The sequence below is a fragment of the Eurypyga helias genome, unplaced genomic scaffold (assembly GCF_000690775.1).
Source record: "Eurypyga helias isolate BGI_N326 unplaced genomic scaffold, ASM69077v1 scaffold5414, whole genome shotgun sequence".
Classification (NCBI taxonomy): Eukaryota; Metazoa; Chordata; class Aves; order Eurypygiformes; family Eurypygidae; genus Eurypyga; species Eurypyga helias.
The window spans coordinates 14,140-25,916 of record NW_010248083.1 but is presented as its reverse complement, the minus strand read 5'-3'; the positions used below and the strand labels follow the sequence as shown (position 1 = coordinate 25,916).

The following is an 11,777-nucleotide window of genomic DNA, read 5'->3' as shown; positions in this document are numbered from 1 at the left end:
CGTGTTCTCACAGAGCGGGAGGTCTGAAGGGCTGAAAACTGGGTCATGAAGACGTCTGAAAGAGGGTAAAACACCATTACCTCTAAACAAAAAATTACAAGCTCAAATTACAGTCTCTTGTCCGACCCAGCAACTGCAGCACCAATTATTAAAATTACCATGTTTTCTAAGCTAGGTTAACAGCCAAAGGCTTCAGTCTCATACTCCCAAATCAGCTCTCACTGCTTACAGTGCATGTAAATGGTGAAGCTAGTTGAAGTATTTGCAGTTGCTGGAGCAAATACAGCATGTCATTGAATTCACCCCAAACACTCACTTCCCAACTTCCCATGTACCTGACAGTGGGGACCCAACCCTGCACGGCTGTGAAGATCGTATTCCTAGGAACAGAGTGGTATTTTTGGAGCAGGATTAAAAAAATTTTTCCTGACAGTCAGATTTTGCCCCATTACTGACTGCATACCAAAAAGCTCTGCTCTCTGATGGCCTGAAATCCATCAGATTATAAGGATAAATGACAAGTTTCAAAGTCAGCACAACTGTTTCATGTCTAGGTATGCAGAAACAGCCTTTCTCTGCAGGGGTCCAGTCATGGGACGTATTAAATTTCCTCCTCTAATAAGCCACTCTTGATGAAACGTGAGACATGACAACTTATACCAGGACCTGAGAGACATCAGGGCTGCCAGGCAAACAAATCCAGCAGTCAGATGATCAGTTTATACAGTACAAACGTCCAATTCTTAAGAAAACAGCCTTAGGGAAGAAACTGCGGAATCCCGTAACGCAAAAGATACACTGAAGCAGTGAAAGAGCTTCTGTCTTCCCCTGCCATGTAAAGATAAGAGCATACACACACATATACGGGTACTGTTATCTGTACAGCATTCCCGGCGTGTACTGCAGAGGTACACGGATCCTCCAGCAACTCCGCACCGACTCATCCACTCTCCACGGCCACGTCGTACAGGTTCTCAAAGCAGCAACCTGAGGAACCCGTCTTGGCCTCACCAGACTTAATGTTGCCGTCATCCCTACAGATTCCGTTCCAGCGGTTGTACAGCGATGTGGGATGGATGTTGTCACTGACGTGCTTCACTTCCTCTTGTTTCTGTCGAATCTTTTCCCAGTTGCGTACCAAAAATACGTGGTGTTTTAGCACAAAATTCCTGCAGAAATTAGAAAAGCATTCAAGAATCACCTTCTTACTGTAAAATCCATCCCCCAACGTGGGGAAAAAGACAGGTATTCAGACACTTCTGATGTCAGAGGAGAGAAGGTCCACCCTAGCTGGTTACAGCAGAACTGCTCAGACCTTCCATAATGCCCCATCTTACAGAAAAAAATAATTCCAACCTTTGCACGACACTCCATTTCTGAGGAAAAATGCACTGAAATCACTCCTTACCTTTCTCTGTTAGACATGGGCTTCATCTGGAGCTGTGGTGTCAGCCTTGTTGGCGCATTCACGCTTTCACTGGGTTCCTCTGAGATGTGGCCCCTCTGGAAAACAGATCGTTCTGATAGACAGGAAGAACTGTGCCAAGAACTTAGCAAAGCAGTAGAAGTAGGTCCTGAGACAGAACCTTCAGTATTTCTCTGATGTTTAAAATACACAAATGCACAGATTTTTGGTCTAATGGCACAAACTGATTTCCTATTAAACTTTATCCATGGAAAAAAAAGCTGCCTTGACTACTTACTCTCTTCTTCAGTTTGTGCTTTGACTTCCTTTTCTCTTTCGACCGTCCAGGCCTTCTGTGGCTGCTCACAGGCTGATTGCTTTTGCTCGCAAGTCCATTCATCCGCTGACTTTTACCCCCAATAATTCCTCTGCATTTGTCAAAACCACATTTGCAGAGTTGCTTTGGGGAAAAAAACAAAGAATTATTTCAAGTAGCCCCCAAACCGTGTACGTTATCTCCCAATATCATAAAGAACCTGTTCTGTCAAATACAACACAACAGGTTTTGTTAATCAACCTTCAACTTTACAGAACTGTTTGTCTTTGATAAGTTTTTTCAAGGCCTTGCACTGTGATCCTTACCTGCTTTTCAACATTAAACGAATGAAAATTGTAGTCGTAAGTCAGTTCAGTACCAGCAGGCATGTCTTTAAGCGCATACAATCCAATCCGGTAAACCCCGTTAACAGACCTGCAGGGAAAATACAGTAAAATGTTCCCAATAATTAAAAAGAAAACTGTCTTTGTCCACACTGGGGAAGTGTTAGAGGCAGGAAGCAACACTTGCACTGTGCTGTGGATTGTGCCTGTCCTCCACTTGCACCGTTCCCTTGGTTGGCTCTTACATTAAACCTTGAAAGCCAAAAAAGTGAACCCTGCATTTACAGAGCATGTGCTTCAAACCGAGAAGCTACAAACTACATTGGCCATCACAGCAGATCTACTCATCAAATGCCACGTTTTGGACCCTCACCCTCACTCAAAAGCTTTCAACAAACATAGAATCATGGAATGGTTTGGGTGGGTTGGAAGGGACCTTAAAAACCATCAGGTTCCAACCCCCCTGCCATGGGCATGGACACCTTCCACTAGACCAGGTTGCTCCAAGCCTCACCCGGCCTGGCCTAAACACCATACCTCATTTCACAAAATGCATTAAAATTAATTGCCTCTCGATTTCTTTGACTTACTTCTTGTGTGTGTGTTGGATTTCAAAATGTAAAACTTGATTACTATTGCTTAAATCCACTATCTGAGAATCACAACTGCTCTGCTGTGCTGCCACCACAGCCGATTCCTGGTACAGCCACATCTGCCATTTCTGTGCAAGTTCTTCATCACCAATTTCTTAGAAATCCTTCCTACCAGTCTGGGTTTCTTCCAACAACACCGTACTGATATGACACGGGGGTGCAGAAATCAGACTACCTCCCTGTTTGCCTGCTTTAAAAAAATACTTGAATTGCCAGAGGGGAACAAATACCTGCACACAGATTCTTGTACGGCATTACCCAGGTTTCAAAATCTACCGCAGGTGAAGAGTACGACAACCAGCACTGTCGGGTTTGCCTTGCCAGAACACATAGATCATGCCTCCAGAATGCCCAACACTTGCAAATCTGACATGGCTTCTCCCGTGTGTTTGCTAGCATGAGAGTAAATATTATTTACACCGCTCAGCCTGATTCCCCTCTCTGTTTTGAGATCAGATTCTCTGAGATGAAATGGTTATCTGTACCTCAGTCCCCCACACACCAGTCTTGCATGAAGAGAATATGATTTTCTTACCATTTCTGCATCTCACAGTTAGGATTACAGCTGTGGTTGATAAAACGAGCCTCGTTGCCCATACGGTAGCTATCTATCACCATGCCGCTGTCTAAATTCAGGCAGTAGTGATCACTGTGATTATGGTACTGTTCAATCATCCGGTTCCTAGGAAGCAACAACAGGAAAGTTATTTGTCATTCTGCCTGTTGCTGCAAAGCAAACAGGGAATAACACAGTCATAGCACATTCGAGAATTCTGAGAGAGGGTTTTGAAGAAAGAGCAATGATAATCTTTTATATTTTATAGAACCGTACACCTAGAGATGGAGGAAAACCATTATTATACCTATTTTTATAAGTCAAGGCCACTGACAGAGCTTGGATTAGAATTTAGAAATTTGCTCTTCTGGAATGCTCCCTTTTGGGTTCTGCAGATTATGTGTACACATTTCATGTTGATAACCTGTGTATGGAAGAGAAAATGCAAGTATACATTCTTTGGTGTGTCTATGTATGCATGTGTACAACAATCAGCCCCTCTCTTTCATTTGCTGGGACTGGACACGATTTCTGGAATCACATCCAGGGATTACGGGTACCTCTGGCAGCAAGAGAGCAAGAGTGGCGAGTGGGCTGTGTGAGCCGTTATCTCTCACGAGGGTTGCGCTGGTCCTCCGATGGAGCTAAGAGTGGCAACATGTCCCTCCAATCTCAATTATCCCATGGTGCCACACAGTTAGCAAGATAATTTCTTTCTTTCACTGGTTATTAATGCTCCTACTTGTTCCTTTTTCTTCACACCCGCCTACAAGAGCTCACTTCCCTCCCTGCCCCACTCTGCCCCTCAGTTCTGCCTGGCACAGCTCAGCACAGCTCCTGGCACAGCACCCCTCACTCCACCAACTCCGCGTTCGCCCTGGCGTTTGGCATTTACAGAGCAGAGGTGGCAGGTGATGCATTCCCAGCGCTCGCCATTCCTCTCTATTTGACAGATAAAAACTCAGGCAACCAAAAAATCTGAATTCTAAGGCTTCCTGCTGGTGGCTGTGACCAGAAAAGCATTTTTTCTGCCTTACTCCCCTTCCTTTCTCTCTAAGGAATTCCCAGCAACGATAACAGACACTAAAGTCATTATTGAGCCTTCCATGCTAAAGCAGCAAATAAATATTTCTACCTGAATTCTTGCTCACTAACAACTTCTCCCAGATATTCAATGATAAACTGTCCTGCTTTCAGGGGTTCTTTGGTACGAATACCCCATCCTTTCTCCTCAGCCCGGAACCTTTCCAGGCACTGCACCCATTCATGCCTCTGTATCCGCTGATTACAGCACTGTTCACCACAAGGGCAGGTGTTTGGGGAACACTCCGCAAAGATCATCCTAGAACAAAAAAGAAAGAAGTCAAAAGGAAGCAAAGAGCAGGCTCCGAGATCTGCCTAGCAAGGAGGGAAAGATGAGAAAAATAAAACCAATCCTCTGTTAAATACAATTTAAAGACCTAAAATGCCTCCTGTTTTCAGAGGGCAACTCACAGGGATGCACAGCCTGGCTCACTCTGCTATCCAAACAGCAAAATGCAGCTTTTAATGGGATCTCCCTCGGATGGAAGAGGTGGGGGAGCACACAAGCAGCAGGAACTTCCCCTGCACGCTCTGTAACAATGATGGATGCACCCACAATGGGTGCATGGAGCACCCCCCTTTCGTTACAATGTCATGAGTTGATGTGAAATGACACATTTATGGAAATTCTCTTATCACAGTCAGTCGACCCATTTCTAACCTGTTAAGACAGTCCTCCACACAGCCCTTTCCATTGTCATCATCTGGTTTCTTACAATTGCAGGTGGTGGCCTCATAGCCAGAAAGAGGTTTGACATCCACATAGACATCTGGAGGGAAAAAAAACCACAACGAAAACAAACAAAAAAAACAAAGAGGGAAAAAAAATTCTTTCCAGGTGAAAAAACTGAAATTATTTATCTACAACATTTTCATTCCACTTACATAAAGTGGAAAAAGGAGGAGGCAGGGTCTTTGGTAGGATGCAGAGGATGACAGAAAGAAGGGGTGGCGTGAAAATTCCACAGTGAACACATTTTAGGAATAAGATTTTACTTACTAGAACGGATTTTTTTATAAAGTGGGACATCTGGCTTTTTATACAACTAAAAGGAAGAAAAAGAAAATTTTAATATATTGCATAAGTGCATCTGTTATTCAAAAGAATCCAGGAAACTATCGTCAGTAAATACGAGAGTTTTGTAATCACTACTAGAAAATACGTCTGCGTTCTCTTCCTCAGGCTGACCACACCAGCAAACAGGTCAAAAAAAAGGACCTGAATAGGTAGAATTTCAGCTTACTGAGTTAGCTGAGGACACACATATTGTTTATTCTTTCCATGCTGCCTGAACAGAGCAGTATGCTCAACAGATATGATGAGGACAGACTATTCTGAACAACGCTGGTTTGTTTTTATATATAAAATAACTGTTTAGATCTACTTTGGAGAAAGCGTCTTTGGTAATGGTGGAATTACCATGTGCCAACACTTAAAAAAGCAAAAGGAAAACTCCAGGTGCTTATCAAAACTGTGTCTACAGGTAGGAGCCAAGAGAAATGCAGATTCATCTTCTAAGCAGCTAATAAATCTTCAGAAAGGAATTCTTCCCGCAGAGGGTGGGAGCACTGGGACAGGTTGCCCAGAGAAGCTGTGGATGCCCCATCCCTGGGAGTGTCCAAGGCCAGGCTGGATGAGGCTTGGAGCAACCTGGGCTTGTATGGAAGGGGTCCCTGCCCATGGCAGGGGTTGGGTGGGATTGGGGGGGATTTTAAGGTCCTTCCCACCCAAACAATGGTTCTACGATTCTATGATTCTGATCAGAGGAAGTCCCTCTACAGATGTCTGGAGGGAATCGGGAAGCTTAGAGCACATTTTGTCACCTCACATATATTCCATCCTTTCAGAGAAGCTTTAAGGAATTATTTCAAATGATTAGATGGTTCACACACAGTTTCTGCATTAACAGCCTTCCCTCAGCAACGTCCACAGCAGACACTGTGCAAACTACCCAGCCATCGCACAGGCGGCTCTGAAAGGCTCCTCGGTATTCTAGGTAGGCACAGAAAATGTCAAGGCAATCCATCACATATATTTATTATTTATGTAATACTGAGTAGATAAGATAGGCAGATGTAAGTAATCTTCAACACATGGCAAGAAACTGTCCTCGGCTAAAATGTCAACCACGATCCTTAAGAGTAGATTGTGGTGCTATTACAAAGAGTAGCTGGAGCCACAACCACCTGGGAATTTGTCTTGCTCATTTAAAAGCTTAAGTTCCATGTCTGAGAACGCTTTCTTGCAGCAGAGCTGGGGAGAGATTTACTCTCCAGCCTTAAATCCTGTGTTAAATCACTCGGTGGAAACTTCTCAGGGAAAAAAAGAATATTCCTATTTTTAGGTTTGCACATATTTAAAGCTCTTTAAAAAGAATGCGACTGTTAAACATTTTCTCTTCTTTCCTCAGTATAAAAATTTCAGCTTGCAAGTGAAAAATAAATTCCACTCTGCTGGGACTGATCCAAGAAAAATAAGGTCTGAAATTTCTCAGTGCTGTTGGCAGTACATCTGAATTCTCCTGAGGCGTGTCTAAAACAGGATCGCTGCCGAAAGCAGCACACTACCAAAATAAAAGTCTGCAGCACAATTAATGACTTTTCTCACCAGGAACCCACAGGATTGCTATTTTGCAAGAGATGGAATAATGGAAATTATTCACATTAAACACACATGCAAATTCTCATACAGTGGCAGCAACCAGAATATTCATCAATGTACAGGATATATAAACACAGTTTTCATGTAAGAATCCAGCTATTTTCTTTCTAAGACTTCTGATCATAATCTTGGCAACCAGCAACTTTTTATCTTGTACCTGATTGTGTTTCCACTGCCAGAGGATGTCGTAAGGCAGCTGGAAGTCAATTCTCTTTTGTCTGAGATACTTTCCTGAAACAAAAAGGTTTGTAAGTGGCACACACTCATATTCCCATATCCCCAAGAGGAAAAAGGGCTGCTCCTAGGCACCCCGCCAAATTCTGATAGGGCCTCTCCACGTCTCAAAGTCAAAAAGGCAGCAGAGCAGAATCCTCCCAGAACATTTTGTCTGTTAGTGGCAAGCACAGGGAAGAGCCCTCCATGATGCTATTTTCTGCATTCTACTCTGTTGTAGCCAGATTTAAAGCTTGATGGAAAGCTGCTGTCTTAGATACAAGGTGCCTGGCGAGGTTGGTGGCAGAGGGGAGCTGCCTTCTGCTCCAATGACTGACCTCCAGCAGCCAGTTAACCTCTTAAAAGCATCAACCCGGGAGGAGGGGTCACTGAGCGTGAGCTACCGGAGGGACAACAGCAGGAGGCTGACAACACCGAACACAGCTCCGTGCCTTACAGCACGCACTAATGACTTCCGGGTAGGAATCTCCCACGTTCTTCCCAGAAAGGGTGGGGAGGCACTGGGACAGGTTGCCCAGAGAAGCTGTGGATGCCCCATCCCTAAACCTGTGCTTGCCAACCACACATTGGTGTCTATCAGTCTTCCCAAAGCTGTTTGGGTAGACCTGTTCTCCCTTCCCAGACTCGTCATAGATCAATACTGCCTTTGGAAGTGCCCAAGGCCAGGCTGGATGAGGCTTGGAGCAACCTGGTCTAGTGGCAGGTGTCCCTGCCCATGGCAGGGGGTGGGACTGGGGGGGCTTTAAGGTCCCTTCCCACCCAAACTAGTCCATGATTCCAAGCTGACACTCTCCTGAGCCTTTCTGCACCCACACAAATACGATGTAGCACAGAGAACAAATACGCATTAAAACAATCTGCGTGCACAATTCCTGCAAAATGGTAAATCCCAATGTTGTGCTCAAAAAGCCTGAATTAAGTTTTGAAAACAGTATCCAAGCCTGTTCCTACCACCTCTACCAAAAGTGACTTATGAACAAATTCATACATGGCAAACGCACTCCTCAACGTTTTGGAAAGACTTCAAGATGACCAGTATTTTCAGCACTAAGTGAGACCCGTTTCAGACAGGAGTTACTACTTTCATTGTAGGTTTTGCCCATGTTCTCAAATTCATTGTCACCCCCAATCTCTTCCTGGAAGAGGGAAACTGACCCATTACACACCTCACTGACCTGAGGTCTGACATAAGCGCTGTTAGTTCTAGCCAAGATTAAAATTATCATTTTGGTGGAATCAAGTGTCACAAACTTGCAGCGAGAGGAGTGACCAAGGATGGGGTGTCAGTACCCTGACTAATATTCCCACCTTTTCTAAATGTTAACACATGCCTTTAGGTTCCCCCAGCAACAGCCTGTGGTTTCCTGTACATTCACGTGCATACCCTCACCACTGGAAAACAAAAACTGTCATGATTTCCTTACACTTCACTCCTAAATTACTTCTCATTTTCAATGCTTTATTCACCCATAGCAGGTTCCAGGAAAGGGCTAAATCTGCTGGGAATTTGCTTTCACTTCTATGACCTCAGCGGGTGAGACAAAAGGCTCTTTTAGGTGCCCTGGCACTGTGCCTGGAGCCCATGGAAGGTCCCTCCAGCCCTCATCAAGCGGGCCCTAGTGCAGTCACCTGGCAGTGTCCTACACTCCCTAACTCTGCTCTGCAGTTAAACCCTGCTCCAGCTCCCCGACAGAGCGTAACCCCAGCAGCTTTATCTGCCGCGGGAGCTCGTTTGCATCTGCTGAACGCGGGGTCGGGGACACCTCAGGGAGAGAAAAGAATAGGATCGTGGCACTGCAAACTGAATCTGAGCATCCCGACAGATGGTTCGGTTGTGCATCAGAGTTGTATGACCCGATTCCTAAAATAATTGGGATAGGTCACGTTTTTGGGAATTTCAATTAACACCTTCAGTTCTGAAACCTGTTTTGCAGTTACGGATTCACACAGACCTGTCACTCTTCGCTGCTACTACCCCTCTAGGAAAGTCGAAGTTGTGTACGGAGTAAAACAGTTCAGGTAAAGAAGACAAATGAGTGAAACGTTCGTATTTGACGGGACAAACATTCCTACTGAACAGCGTGGAATTTCCCGAACTCTCTGCATGACAGTACTTGGAGAAATCACAGCGTTTCAAAAGCTGAAACAACTCCCTGAAAAAGAAATCAATCTTGGTTTGTCCAGGGAAATTACATGAGCTGCAAAAACAATAGTCTGGGAGTTCCTGGTCATCCCCTCCAGGCCTTGAGGAACAGCATCCTGGAACTCTGTGAGTTCACGCTAGCCTTAGGTTACGGCTTCCTTCTGCAGATGGCAGAGAAGCCCTAAATCTCATCTCTGTCCTACCTGAGAAGGGGGTGAAATAAAAACTGGCATAATAGCTAAGTTTTGCATTTTTCCTCGCTTTTATCCATACGTAAAGACCGACGCTGCTAAGTGCACAGGGACGTGGGGGCGTTTATTATTGCATCCTTAGTTCCTGAGACTCAACAAATGGTCGTAATTGTCTGTGGCTGCTCTGCTGTAACGCTGGTTGGGAACGGAGACCCCTGCACCTAAGCAAAAGTACTGCGGCAGTTAAAGCAGGTTTTAAACTAGACTGGTATTTTCTTCGGGTGAGCAGAGTCCGTACAGCAAAAAAAGCAAAGGCTCTCAAGTGAAACGTTTGCCCTGCAGGACACAGAGGAGTACCCCCTCTGGCAAAGTTCACATGCTGAAAGGCACGAGTGACCTGGCCAGGCGACGAAATGCAAAAGAAAGTAGGGCGAGAGGCAGAGAGGTTGTGAAGTCCAAGCAGACTTCCGTGTCACCCAAGTGCAGAACTTGTTTCCCAACAACTAAGACACACATCAAGTACCCACCAACATGAATTGGGGCTGGAAACAATCCATGCTCGTGCTCTCCAGGAGTGTACTCAAGCTTTTCTTTCTTTAATTGTATGAGGCGGCTCTTTGGACTGTGGACGACAATGACAAAAACAAATCAGAACAAGGAACACCCGTCATTTGCAAAAAACCACATTTTCTGTTTTAATTAAGGCACGAATGTCTACAACATCAGGCAAGAGAAGAATAATAGGAATGGAAAAATAGTTTGCTTTCCAGGTTGCTTGCCAAATACACTCCTCACATCCGTTTCGAAACTTGTGATTTGATTCTTCTCCGTAACTACTGGTCAGGCAACACCCAGGGGTGGGCACCATCAACTTTTAATTCCTAGTATGTGACATTTAAGTAATAACCAAGATTACAGAAATAAAAGAAGGTCAACAAACGATATCGGATGTTGCTTGCTTAGGTCTCTGACATGTTACACACAGAGCGCCTGCCTTCCTCACAGCCAAGAGGCAATCATAGAATCATAGAATGGTTTGGGTTGGAAGGGACCTTAAAGATCATCTAGTTCCAACTAGATGATGAAATGCTGACGTGCTACTCCTCCAGAAGGCTGTTCCTCAAGAAAAGCAGGGAAAGAAGAGTAATCAGAGTTAAAAAAGCCACGAGATGCCCTCTTCACAGAAGGAAAAAGAAAGAATAAGAAGGAAGAAGGGTTGGTTGGGTCAGGCAGATGTTGAACCAGCTAGCTCGGTCACCTGCCTTTCAGAAACATCTCCTTTGGGCCCTGACCAGCAGGGAAGGAGAAAGCAGCTGGGGTTATACCCGGTAGGGCAGCCCTGCAACATTCAGAAGAGACTTCTAAGCGTTAAAGACACCAAAGCTGAAAATTACACTGAAGGCTGTTTAAGCTTACTGAAGTTTTTTAAGGGGTTTATTTTAACCACTGGACATGCAACTGAAAGCCGGCTCAATAGAAAAAGTGACATTGTTGAACCAGTGAATGGAAAATGCACATGAAAATGTCAAGACACAGATAGCAACAACTGAGAATAATGACTGAGGGTCAGAAAGAGGACTGATGAACTGCAGTAAGAGGTGGTTCACATCCTCTTTTAGCATTTTCTGGGTTTCTGGTACTCATTTCACTAGTTACTGAGTTTTAGTGAAGCAAAAGCTAAGGCACACTGCTGAAACGAGGGCTCCTTTGAGCTAAATCCTGTACACACTCTTCAGTAAACAACCCTCCTTTTAACAGAGCTGCATGGCAGGGCTCTAGTTATGACACACTTGGATTTAACAACGCAGCCGGGTGGATGCAGAGCCATCCTCATCAAAAAGCAGTAACAAACAATGAAGGTTCTGGGTTTTAACCAGTATGACTCTGTTTGCTGAAACAAATTTCAGTGCCAAAGCAAAACTGACTGCTCCTTTGCCTACCAGGCAAAGATGATATTCTACAGAGGGTTAAAAATCCGCCCCCCCTGCCAAAAACCCACCCCCCTGCCCAGCCCCAGCTCATGCCCTCAATCCTTTCGGGTTGGGCTGCACTGAAGCACTACGACTCACAGAGAAAGGTCATGCAGTAACGACGTACAAGAGCTGGAAAGCAAGAATCTGTGGATGTCCCATCCCTGGGAGTGTCCAAGGCCAGGCTGGATGAGGCTTGGAGCAACCTGGGCTATGGAAG

At 44.8% G+C, this 11,777-nt stretch overlaps 1 protein-coding gene across 1 annotated transcript in view; it reads right to left on the bottom strand.

Moving 5' to 3' along the window:
• Positions 1 to 11,777, bottom strand: part of LOC104509103 (histone-lysine N-methyltransferase ASH1L-like) — a gene marked incomplete at both ends in the record, with an annotated part of 31,384 nt that overhangs the window by 7,753 nt on the left and 11,854 nt on the right. Inside the window, 11 exons of the mRNA XM_010150932.1 lie at positions 1 to 55; positions 1,012 to 1,169; positions 1,409 to 1,503; positions 1,704 to 1,865; positions 2,048 to 2,156; positions 3,254 to 3,400; positions 4,410 to 4,616; positions 5,019 to 5,127; positions 5,358 to 5,403; positions 7,177 to 7,250; positions 10,115 to 10,209. The exon at positions 1 to 55 is cut by the window's left edge and continues 92 nt beyond it. Coding sequence (XP_010149234.1) covers positions 1 to 55; positions 1,012 to 1,169; positions 1,409 to 1,503; positions 1,704 to 1,865; positions 2,048 to 2,156; positions 3,254 to 3,400; positions 4,410 to 4,616; positions 5,019 to 5,127; positions 5,358 to 5,403; positions 7,177 to 7,250; positions 10,115 to 10,209 — 1,257 coding nt within the window. The remainder of the gene's footprint in view (positions 56 to 1,011; positions 1,170 to 1,408; positions 1,504 to 1,703; positions 1,866 to 2,047; positions 2,157 to 3,253; positions 3,401 to 4,409; positions 4,617 to 5,018; positions 5,128 to 5,357; positions 5,404 to 7,176; positions 7,251 to 10,114; positions 10,210 to 11,777) is intronic.